General features: G+C 39.2%; 1 protein-coding gene and 2 non-coding genes across 5 annotated transcripts in view; all 3 read left to right on the top strand.

Annotated features, from left to right (window-relative positions):
* LOC110378911 (mucin-2) overlaps nucleotides 1-12,097 on the top strand; it is a 43,777-nt gene that overhangs the window by 30,587 nt on the left and 1,093 nt on the right. For 2 of the 3 annotated variants that reach the window (XM_021338353.3, XM_064043606.1), the window contains exons 3-11: nucleotides 4,779-4,959; nucleotides 6,916-7,150; nucleotides 7,232-9,990; nucleotides 10,087-10,293; nucleotides 10,381-10,548; nucleotides 10,672-10,807; nucleotides 10,913-11,119; nucleotides 11,486-11,653; nucleotides 11,789-12,072. In XM_021338353.3, the coding sequence (XP_021194028.3) occupies nucleotides 4,779-4,959; nucleotides 6,916-7,150; nucleotides 7,232-9,990; nucleotides 10,087-10,293; nucleotides 10,381-10,548; nucleotides 10,672-10,807; nucleotides 10,913-11,119; nucleotides 11,486-11,653; nucleotides 11,789-12,072 (4,345 nt within the window). The remainder of the gene's footprint in view (nucleotides 1-4,778; nucleotides 4,960-6,915; nucleotides 7,151-7,231; nucleotides 9,991-10,086; nucleotides 10,294-10,380; nucleotides 10,549-10,671; nucleotides 10,808-10,912; nucleotides 11,120-11,485; nucleotides 11,654-11,788; nucleotides 12,073-12,097) is intronic. The other variant, XM_021338354.3, reaches the window with a different exon arrangement.
* Nucleotides 1,844-1,915, top strand: Trnaq-cug (transfer RNA glutamine (anticodon CUG)). The gene has a single exon. It is a non-coding gene; the product is annotated as a tRNA-Gln (tRNA).
* On the top strand, nucleotides 2,885-2,956 carry Trnaq-uug (transfer RNA glutamine (anticodon UUG)). The gene has a single exon. It is a non-coding gene; the product is annotated as a tRNA-Gln (tRNA).

A 12,097-nucleotide genomic window follows, 5' to 3' on the forward strand; every position in this document is an offset into this window, starting at 1 on the left:
CATCATCTTGAGATGCAGTGCACGTCTATGTGGTGAGTGTGATAACCAGCAGATGTAGATGTAAATGAAGCCTTTGAGAGCGAGCAATTAATCCAAGCATCGGTTTGGTGTAGCGGTCAGTGACGTTGGTATACTAAACCCAAGTGACTGATGAGTTCAGTAACGCCGATTGATGAATCCGGTAATTATTGGACAATCTGGAGATGGATCAGTTTGGAAAGAATATTTGATTATGGATTTATGTGTAGATACATCTATTAATATGTAAAGTTGTTGTATTTATTTATTTATTTAAGTAAATAGGACAAATAAAATAATTTCTGAAAGAAAACTGAGCGTATGTTAAGAAGAATTGAAATAATAATATTTTCTTACAAAAGGATAACACAATACTTACATGTTTATAAATTTATATTGTTTATAAATTTTAAACAAAGAAGTTTTATATGTATACTTACATAATATAGTTTCATGTGTATGTATGTAGACGTAGGTACAGATATTGGTTCTAAACGTGCTACTTACTCGAAGTTTTTTGTTTGAGAAGCTATAAACTTTTATAGCATTAGATATAAAACCTTATTTTCCTCCAGTAACGTAAGCTCACGCATGATGTTGAGTATATCCCCATAACACTCAGAATCACGGATCAATGGAGATTCATTAATTACCGACTATTTTAATTGATGTTGTTCATTAATCATGCCAGCCAGCAGTACCACAACAAAATTGATCAATTTAAAACAGATTTTTTACTAGATATTTTATATCAATAGCAATTACAAATATTATAGTTAATACTGACTCTTGGATAGCCCGCCCCAGGTGTTCTTTTGTAAAAGTAAGATATTACTTATTCTATGGTCATAACATTATGGTTTATTTTTCTTTCCACCAAGCTTACATTAAATTACAGTCCGGTATCTCTGACGTAGGTCTAGGTAGATTATTTATTTTAAAATGTGTCTATGTCTTTAAATAAATAGGTATAAATAAGTACTACGCTATAAGTAATAATAAATTTAAACTGTGGTAATATGTTCCGTTTCATCTTAACATTGCCAAACAGGACACAACTGCATTCGGAATTCAAACCGATCGATAGTCACTCGTGAATGCGGTAGACAGCAACAAAAAGAAAAGCTCTTACCAAAATGGAGTGTACAGAACAATCTGTACTTATGGCACGACATAAAAACACTTAGAAATAATTGAAAAACAAAACCTAAATTGTGAAAACCCAAGAGCTAAGTCTAGTTTTGCTTCCAAATGAAATACGATGAATTAGAGATAATTTAGAGCACCTACAAATAATGCAAAATTGACCGTATAAATAGTAGTACCTAATCTGTAATATGTTCGATAAACACCGTTGTGAACTGAATCCAGTGCTAGACGGCATGTTCTATATGAATGGTCGGTGCATCACAGTCATTAGTAGTGCATTAGGAGATTGAGACCACGGTCAGCGTGTCATCGTAGCGTGCATTCAATACACAATTGTTTGCACTTATTTGCATTTGTTTGCTACTAACGTATGTTGGAGGTAAAGACCGCCATATTTTACTAATCAATTAACATGGTAATGTAATAATGTTGGAGTTCATTAAATATTAGAAAAGTCTGGATAAGCCAAACCTTTTTATGTATATTTTATTAAGTGTACAGAAAAGGAGTTATAAGCAGATTAAAGTGCATTTAGTTATGAGATATTAATAGGTACACAATTTTAAAACGCTATCGTATCTTCAATCTTCATTAATCAAAAGTGAAAGTACAGAATTTCGATAGTGCGTCGTGGCACTTTCGATTCAAATCTGCTATTTGGTGACTAGATATCAGAGGTCCCATGGTGTAATGGTTAGCACTCTGGACTCTGAATCCAGCGATCCGAGTTCAAATCTCGGTGGGACCTAAAGTTTTTGCATCTTTCCTGGAATTTTTAATTAATTCATTCGACTAATTAGCATATTAACTCAGGATTACTGATTAAATAGGAAACAAAAGAGTACATTTTCGAAGGTATCTCAATACCCATTTAATTGGAGGAACGAGTACGAATGTTAAAAGAAATAATTAAGAAAAACAATAGCAAATACCTAAGGATCATTTTATCGAGCGCTCCATACGACAAAAAACTTCAAACTAAATTACTGTCCACTTAAAATAACTAACTGTAAATGAATCAATGTACCAAAAGTATATATTTAATTACTGGCGGGTAGTTTACTGAGGGACGTAATAATGCTGTTTGGTGAGGTTCAAAGCTCTCATTACCTTCGTTTAAGACGAACTTCAATTTACAATATGGCGGATGTCTTCGCAAATTAAATAACTTCAGGTATGAAAGTACTGGGATCTTATATGTTCCTGAACTCAAAACCATATACATAGGCCGGAACCACATAATATTACTACCTAAAATTTTAGGTAGGTACGCTTTCTAGTTTTCGAAGGGATTATTACAATCTGAAGGACCCATTTTGTTTTAAGGTATTTTATATTGCAGTGAGTACTTGGAGTTGGGTAGACATCCCACAGCTCTATTCGTAGTTTAAAAAATAATTTATCTCCTGTCCACTGTATGTTATAAATAAAATATATCTCTATCTATCCTACACCTTCAAAACCCTTTCCAGAGAAGAATCATTACTCCTGGGTTTTAAATATGTCAAACGTTTTATAATCGCAGTCGCTTCCACGGTATAATTATCCGGTTCAAAAACGGTCGGTTAACATTTTTGGTTCATTGTAATTCTTGGCTCGCTTCGAAAATTATGAGGTACATAGTCAGAAAATTAAGGATCTGAGAAAACATTTTTAACATATTGTTCGCTAACTTAATTCAAGTGAATTGTTTAGAAAATTGGAGACAACGATGCGCGGTCCCATGGTGTAATGGTTAGCACTTTGGACTTTGAATCCAACGATCCGAGTTCAAATCTCGGTGGGACCTTTGTAATGGTGCTTTTTAGCAGAACAGCTACTTTTTTAAATGGATAAAATAACGGAGTTCATACAGCCAGAAATTAAAACTCATTCGGGTGTCTCAGCCTCAAAATTAGTTTCGTGTCCCCAAAACAGCATTCCCAAGCGTTTGGACGTGGTTTTGTATGAGGATGATTAACGGCGCGAAGTGACAGGTGAAGCAAGAGGCGGGGTGGATGGATGGCCCACCGCAGGCGGTTCCCATGCACTGGCCACGTTCCCATCGTTCATCAGCACGGTAATGATCGCGAATTCGCAACATCAAAAATGACTTTCCTCTGAATTTTACCGGACTTTGTTCATACTCACTTTGATGTAGCTCGGTGCGTATCAAGTGCGTATAAGTCGTAGTTAATTATGCAGTAGGTACGTTGTGTTAATTTGTAATTATATTATAATCTTTAATGAAGAAGTATAAATAAATAAAATGTTAATTTATTCGTCTTTATGATATTCCTCAGCTATATAAAATTACCTTTGTTTTTACATCTAAACAAAGACACAGCATACAATAATTGATGATATCAGTTTTTTTAATCAACTAGCGTAATGGACAAACCTTGAGGGACTTGACAAGAAATGAGCTGTCAACAGTAAAAAAAACTGTATCACGCCTTGGTTGAGACAAAAACTGTTCGGGAGGTCGGGTGGCCTCCGCCTATACTTAGTGGAATGATTACCATAAGTGATAACTATGGTCGGTGTGATCATATTATGTAAATTATTCCGAGAAAAATAAAAAGAATTAGCAACGTTTTCTTCATACTTGCTTGTTATCGTACAAACTGGGCGTTACGGAGGAAACAAATTGCCATGCAGGGATCGAAAAGCCGCTGAATATAACATTATATTCCTTTTATGATACCACTTAAATGTTATTAAGAGTGACAAAACTAGTTGTTTTCATATAATACCAAAAGCTTTTACTAAAGTATGTTATTTTTACTTAAATAGACCTACAAAAGCTCTAGATAAATTTCAAGAGAAGTGGTCTATATGCAGACTTAAGTAAGTACAAAAACACAGGGCCATTGTCTAAAACAAAATAATTACTTAGCAGCCATATTACCTTAAAATATTCTGTTTCCTGTGCTCGAGCTCTAAGAAACTTTTAATTGGAAAGGCTTCTTAAATAAGTACCAAACGAGAGATCTCATCTTCCACATTTTATATGCTAAAGCTGAAGTGTTGGTTTGTCTGTTTGCTTGAACGCGCTAATCTTACTAACCACTGAGTATGCTTGAAAGACTCGTCATATGTATCCCGTGTATCAACGAAAAGCTAAGAAAAGTAAAAATCCGGGTGTGACAATTAGTTTCTAAGAGACGCGGGTAAAACCGCTGGCGGAAGTTAGTTGCAAAATAACGAAGCTTTCAGTCGACTCTACAAGTGGGCAACTTTTGTCATACTAACTCTTGGTATCTACTATCTAAGTGCTCTTGAACATTAACTTGCAACTAATCTTTTTGCCTCGGTATTTGATAATACAATGTTTCAATATTATAATATTTTATGTACCTTGCAAAAATGTTTTCGCGGTTTCACCGCACCCGGAAAAAAATCTTATATTTTAAGTTAGGCCCCAATAGTATATAGGTACCTACTATATGTGTGCCAAACTTCTGCTTATATAGTTCCACCGTCCTAGTGTGATTGAAGAACTGGAAACAACCAAATACCCCATAATTCCTTTTAGTAGGAATAGCTACGATAAATACCTATACAATATATTTTCTGCGTTTATTTCTATTATCATAAACTTTATTTTCATTATTTTCGTCTGTCCACAGAGCGAGTACCGCTTCGCTGGCGGAGGGTATCCCCGCGCCGGTGTGGCCAGCAGCAGCAGCCGCAGCGGCGGGCTCTGCTCAGCAGCGCTGGTGGGTGGCGCCTTGCTGGCTGCCGTAGCCGTGCTGGCAGTGGCCGCGCTCGCCTTCTATATGGGAGCGCTAAGGCCTGATAATGGGGAACGTAAGTTGTTCAACGTTAATTAGGAAGTAATTTCAATTATTGTAAGCACTCTGCAACTGATTTACTATGATCGTGGTTCTAAACTACTTATTAATTTCGAACATTTTGCATGTAGGTAAATGACAGCCTTAGGTATATATGTGTGTTATTTTGCAACCATTTATTAAGCCTACATGTCTAAAATTAAGTCACCGTTGGCAATAAATGTTACAGTAAAATCACGTAGACAGTCAACGAGTTGATATGATTGATTAAAAAAGCTCGTCAAAACACAAACCTTTTTCCACGTTGCCAGTGGCGTAGCGTGGGTATCTGCCGCCCGGGGCAGTTGTCAATTTTGCCGCCCCTTCCCGTGTATTTTTTTTAACAAGTGTTATTGGCCGTTTGTCATTTTTAACCGACTTCAAAAAAAGGTTTTTTTTGTATATACGTTAAAAATCATCAAATGACCCTTCCCGCTGTGGGTTAGCAGAGGTGAGGGAGTGTCAGACTCTTACTGACTAAAAACCGTCGTGTTCCGTCGAAGGCCTTTTATGTTCCAGAGCCGCGGTAATTCTTTCGAACAACGCGCAGCCCCGGCAGAAGGATGAGGTTCTCAAGTAGACTTTTCTTTTATATCTTTGTTACTTGATTTCTGAAAGGGTTTAAAATTCCAAATGCGCGAGCGAAGCGAGCGGGAAATTTGTATCGGACTTAAACCAAATATTACGTAAAATTTAGCCCAAACGTACTTAACTTTTTGTTTGTTGACAGATGCAAAAATAAGGGCATATCGTTTTTGAGTACGCGAGCGAAGCGAGCGCAAAATTTTTATCGGACTTAAAACAAAAATTACGTAAAATTTAGCCCAACGTACTTAACTTTTTGTTTGTTGACAGATGCAAAAATAAGGGCCATAATATAGTTTCTGAAAACGCGAGCGAAGCGAGCGCGAAATTTTTATCGCCCTTAAAACAAAAATTACGTAAAATTTAGCCCAAACGTACTTAACTTTTTGTTTGTTGACAAATGCAAAATTAAGCGCATACAGTTTCTGAATACGCGAGCGAAGCGAGCGCGAAATTTTAATTATTTTTTATTAAAGACTCAAAATCAAAATTACGTAAAATGTAGTGTCACGTGTGTTTTAAGTACTAAATTTTAACAATAATTATTTTTAAGTTTAATAAGTTTCAACTTTCTTGTTTAATGTTTTGTTATTGTTAGATAGTTTTATGTAGCGGCGCAAATACTAGTTGCGAACAATTTTATTTTTTATTGGGTAAATTTTGCCGCCCCCTAAAAGCTGCCGCCCGGGGAATTTGCCCCCCTTGCCCCCCCCACGCTACGCCACTGCACGTTGCGCATAATTTCATTATCTACCCAGTATTGATTCCTGCTCAATACAATATGTTGATTCGGGCTTCACATCCATCAATCGAGTGTCCATTTGTAAGATTTATTCGTTTTAAGCATAGATAATGGTTTTATACCGTTATTACAGACAGCTTTGAATCGAATACACTCGTAAGTCAAGCACATTTACAATTATTGACACTAAACACAAAATTATGCGTGGTTATTTACGAGCCAAGAACATTTGCCTTCTTTGAGTAATGTAAGCACATAATCTAGTGGTGTATAACAACAAGCCGACTCAACTGGAAATGAAAAATAGAAAAACTTCCATGTAAATTGTGGGAGACGGTCGAGGGAAGTGGGTTACTATGTTCTTACGTTATTATTGTGTAATGGGGTACTTATGCTCGGGGCTCAATTTGACCTTTAGGGAAAAATGCGTGGGATATATAATTCTATGTCAATAATATTTTTTCTTATGGATAATAATTCGTCATTATCTTTTATCATGTTAATTATATTATTGTAGTTAATTACATTAGCTCGAAGCATGAGGAATCTTAAGGAAGGAAATTATATTATTCTCGAACATTACTGACAGCTTTTACTTATTTGCAGCAATAATATCGTTCGAGGGCACGTTCAGAGTGACTCGAGGGGACGTGTACGGCGGAGTGCCAGGCAGTCCCTCGTATAGAGAGCGTGCTAGACGCTATAGCGTGGCCCTGCGGCAAGTGTACGCAGCTCCCTCGACGCTACGACAGGCTTTCACAGGAGCTATCGTCACGGGTTTCGGAGACCGAAGACTAGACGTACACTTTAGATTATATCTCGATAGAAGAAAAATACCAAGGTAATTTTCAACCATTATTAACTTCACTTTTTCAGGAACTGCTGGCCTAATTAACCTACATAATACTTTTTTTTCTTTCAGTTCTGTATCGAACATCGAAGAAACTCTTAAGAATATTTTAATTCAAGATTTAAATTCAAAGCACCCAGCAATTGGACAGAGTATAAAAGTAGATACATCTAGCATAGTCATAAAGCGAGATCTAGAACACACATATCATTCAGAATCTTATGTAAAAGAAGCTATGAACGAGAGTATGGCAATGACCAACCCAAAGGCCTCACCACCACCAACTGGAATTGATAAAACTCTTCAATCTAGAGTAGGGGTCGTGCGTAAAACTACAGTAAAACCGAATCAAAAGAAAGATCCAGATGAACCTGATATAGACACAGAAAATATTCCAGTAGTGCAAGGATCTTTCCAAATAACTAAGACTGAGGCAGACATAACGGAAAATAAGAAATTAAGTTCTAGTCCAATACGTCACGACGACAGGACAAGTCACAAAACTCCGGCTAAAACGACAACATCAACTAAAACGCCTCCGACTAGAACAACTACAAAGCCTACAACAACGAAGAGAGTTCCTACAAGCACACCAAAGACGCGACCATTTACCATAATGTCTACTCTCAATGTTAAGACAAGAACGGAACCAACACCAAAAAAAGGAATCGAGAAAAGTACACGAGCCCCTGTAACTTCTACGTCATCTACAACCACCTCGACCACGACGATGATGCCGACAACTACAGCTCAAGCTACCACCACCAGTAATGTTTCTCAAATTCTACTCGATCTGCTTACAAACGAAAATCATTACAAAGATTTACCTAAAATCGATTCGTTATTTACTGTCCCACATGTTATTGATAATGAACCGTGGAGACCTATAACGCAGCCGTACTATGAACGAACGAGTAAACCAACGCCCTCTGTTGAAATGACCAGTGATCTAAATGCTGAAGATAGAATGGGAGTAGCAGAAGTGGTAGACGATGTCTCAATATTAGAAAGCATAATGACACCTATACCACCCGTGAAACACAGAGATAAAACGACTCACAGGCCAATAGGCATTCACAATATTGACCCAAACTTAGCAGCTGAAGTCTATGTACCAAGTCCTGTATACACAAGCTTTACATTACCAACTTACGCACCACCTTTAAAGAATATGGAAACTCTAGGATCGAATTACCCAAAACCGCATCCCATACCTGTAGATAAGATAAGTGGAGTTGTTGAAGTAGTGGAAGACTTGGACTTGGATACTGAAGACGACGGAAAACCAGTCGAACGTCCACCCAAGGATAAACAAACAAGTGTTTCTATAAATGTGCTACAAGCCGATAGTAGCGACACTGATACTGAACAACTGTCTATTGATGGTGCGTCCATATTGAAGAAGCATAACACTACGACAAGTACGAGCACTACTACTAGTACCACTACCACCACCACCACCACCACAACTACCCCTACAAGTACAACTAGCACCACAACCAGCACCAGTGCCCCAACGACATCTCCCACCAAAAAGCCAGTTAGCAGCACCGTTTCCACGACTCCAGAACTGAAAGTAGTAAATACCACATACAAAACTACAGAACAACCACAAAATGAAACTTCTAAGGAAAACTCAACGAGAAGACCTAACAATAAAGTTTCTATCATACCTAGCACAGGAGCACCCCACCTTACTTGGGAATTAGTCAACACTTCAACGAACGATAACGAAACATTTAACAAAAATTCACCAGAAAAATATTACAATGACACTCTACAAGCAATAATAACAAAAAACGATGATGTTTTTCCTAACACAACACCAAAGTTTCCCGGGAAGGTTTCAATATTTCGGAATTTAACCGATATTATAAAGAAATATACCCAAAATACGCCAGTCAAATCTGAAGAGACTCTAAACGATATGGAAGTTGAAGAGCGACATAATCATAACAAAATGACTGGGTCAGTTGAAGTAGTACCAGACGACGAGTTGGAGATAACGACGGCTGGAGTTATCACACTGCTTCCTGCAAAATCCAATCTGGGTATGAACCGCCCACTGCGTCCTCGGCCTAAAATTAAAGTCGAATCTCAACCAATGAAAGAAAACTTACGCAGTTTTTTTCGTGATGATCCCGAAACAATGAAAATAATTGACGAATTAAGCACCGAAAATTATTATCATAATTATGACGTCAATCATAGTGATAATCAGAGTTCAGATACTGCTCCCAATTCAGAGCATTGGAGATTAACGCCAGCGCCTGAAGTCATATCATCAAACCCGCCAACTAGCAGTAGATTTCCGAAATCAAGTGATGATTTGAGTTTTTCAAGCGAAAATAACGAACCATTTAAAAACATGGATATTTCAAACACTACGTCCGTACCTGAAGGGACTTACAGAGTATCCTATCATGTAACTGGAAGTGTAAGTAGTAAGCGTGCTAATAAAACCCAGTCACTTCCTGCCTACGAATTGACCTTAGAACCAGATGTTGTTTTAGAAATACCTATAAATCAAACAAATACTCTGACTATCGACAAACTGAAGCAGCTTGCTAGTCTTGCTACAATTTCGGATTCTAATAACAACACGTTGTTTCGAGCACCAGGAAGTGTAATTTCGACAAAAGCCATACCATCCAGCTACACGTTGAACCAAGCAGGTTTTAAAATTCTTACTAAAACCTATAATAAGAACCCGTCAATAAAGCAAGAAGGAAATACTTTTGATGTACCAGAAAAGACTTACAATAAGCCTTCGAAAACAAATAAGGAAAAGGAAAGTGTCAGCAACTTCATCAAGGAATTAACCGAAGAAAGTAAGTTCCACTTACCCAAAACTACCATGTATAACATAGGTACTAATTATTCTTATGGACAGTTTAACATTTTTTATTTTTTTATCACTATTTTAGATGAATGTAATAACGCGACATCGTTTCGATGCCCTGGCGGGCTGTGCCTACCGCTAACGTCTCGCTGCAACCGCTTGCTCGACTGCCCGGATGGCGAGGATGAAAAATCCTGCTCCTGCGCAGACTATCTGCGCGCAGATTTTTCGCAAGCCAAGATCTGTGATGGCGTTGTCGATTGTTGGGACTATTCTGACGAAAATAAATGTGGTAAGTAATTTATGGTTGAATGATATATTAGTAAATGAAGACCTGACAACTTTCTTCTACATCTTAATTTTGTTTCCATATTTTCAGAATGGTGTAAGGAAGGTCAATATGTGTGCGCTAATGCCCGTCAGTGCCTGGATATGGTCAAAGTGTGCGACGGTACGCCTGACTGTCCACTCGGAGATGACGAGAAGAGTTGCGTAGCACTTGCAGATCAACTAGAGGACAATGAAGTTATTCCATACAATGAAGAAGGTAAGCTCATTGAATGCTCTTTCATGGAAGTAGAAAGAGCTCACTCTTACCCCTTATGTAAATGACCCTAAGATGTACCTATATCTTTGTCTACACCCAATTTCAAGTACTTGTTTCTTTCAGGTTTCGTGATGGTACGCAAGCGTGGTGTTTGGGGCCGACTCTGCGTGGAAAGTTTTAATGACGTGGTAAAACAGGCTCAAAGCTCTCTGAAGCTGCCTGACCTAGGCAGAGCTGTATGCAGAGCGATGACCTTCCAGTAATACACCTTTTTCAACATATCAAATGATTCTTCATTTGATTGAAATTCATTCTTAATCTGAAGATGACCTATTTATTTAATTACTTGTCATGTGTTATTCAGTGATGCAGGCTGGGCTCGAGAAGCTCGTGAAGGCCGCAAGTCAAGCGCAGCAGGCTACTGGGAGGTGTGGCACAACGCGGCGGCGCGGGCGCATGACACGCAGCTCTCCTTCCGACGCGCCTCCTGCGCCAAGAAGCGCGCACTTCGAGTGAGGTGCACCGGCCTCGACTGCGGCATACGACCACACGCTGACGCTCAGCAGCCCAGGTATGTAGAGACCTAGTTATTCGCTACATGTAACAAAAATGCACATGCTTTTTTCGAGTATAGTCCCCAGTAACTGCGTTTCGCTCGAGAAAAGTTAAATCCTAATGCAGTTCATTATTCTCCCATCGATTCCGTGATAAACAGAGCACCTATTCTAGCGAAATTCCTGTCAAAACTTGAACACTGTTTTGTAACTATGTAAATACCCAGAAAAAAAACTGGCTTATTGATCTTTAAATCAGTGTCCAACACTGTGATTGAAAAATCAAAAAAGCCTGTCTCTTCTACCCACATAAATGAAAACCTACTAGCCATAAGCAGTAGTTGATATCGTACGGTGGTAGTAGCGGGGATGTGTGTGGCTAGGGATGATACTGACGCGCACGTGCGCCGCGGCAGGGTGGTGGGCGGCGACGGAGCGGCGGCAGGCGCCTGGCCATGGCAGGCCGCGCTTTACCGCGACGGAGACTTCCAGTGTGGCGGGACCTTGGTGCACGCGCAGTGGCTGCTCTCCGCCAGCCATTGTTTCTATCAGTAAGTATAAACTTGGCTATTTAAAAATCTTAAATCAATCATCGTCATTCGACGAAAAGCTCACAAATCAATCCAGAGTTATTGACACTCCAAAACAAAATGGTCATCACATAGACAACGTTTTTGTTTCGACAGAGCAACAGAAGCTCATTGGGTGGCTCGCTTGGGCGCACTACGACGCGGCGCTTGGCCTCGAGGCCCGTGGGAGCGCGTGTCCCGGGTGCGACAAGTGGTGTTGCACCCGAAGTACGCGCCTCGCGGGTTCCGCAACGACATCGCGTTGTTGCGCGTGGATCCCGTGCCGCTGCACGCGCGGCTGCGGCCTGCGTGCCTGCCGCCGCCGCGGGCGCAACCACCGGCCGGACATCACTGCACTGTGGTCGGCTGGGGACAGCTGTACGAACATGAACGCGTCTTCCGTAAGTGACAGTTGCTGTATTTATT

Source organism: Helicoverpa armigera, chromosome 3 (assembly GCF_030705265.1).
Source record: "Helicoverpa armigera isolate CAAS_96S chromosome 3, ASM3070526v1, whole genome shotgun sequence".
Lineage (NCBI taxonomy): Eukaryota > Metazoa > Arthropoda > Insecta > Lepidoptera > Noctuidae > Helicoverpa > Helicoverpa armigera.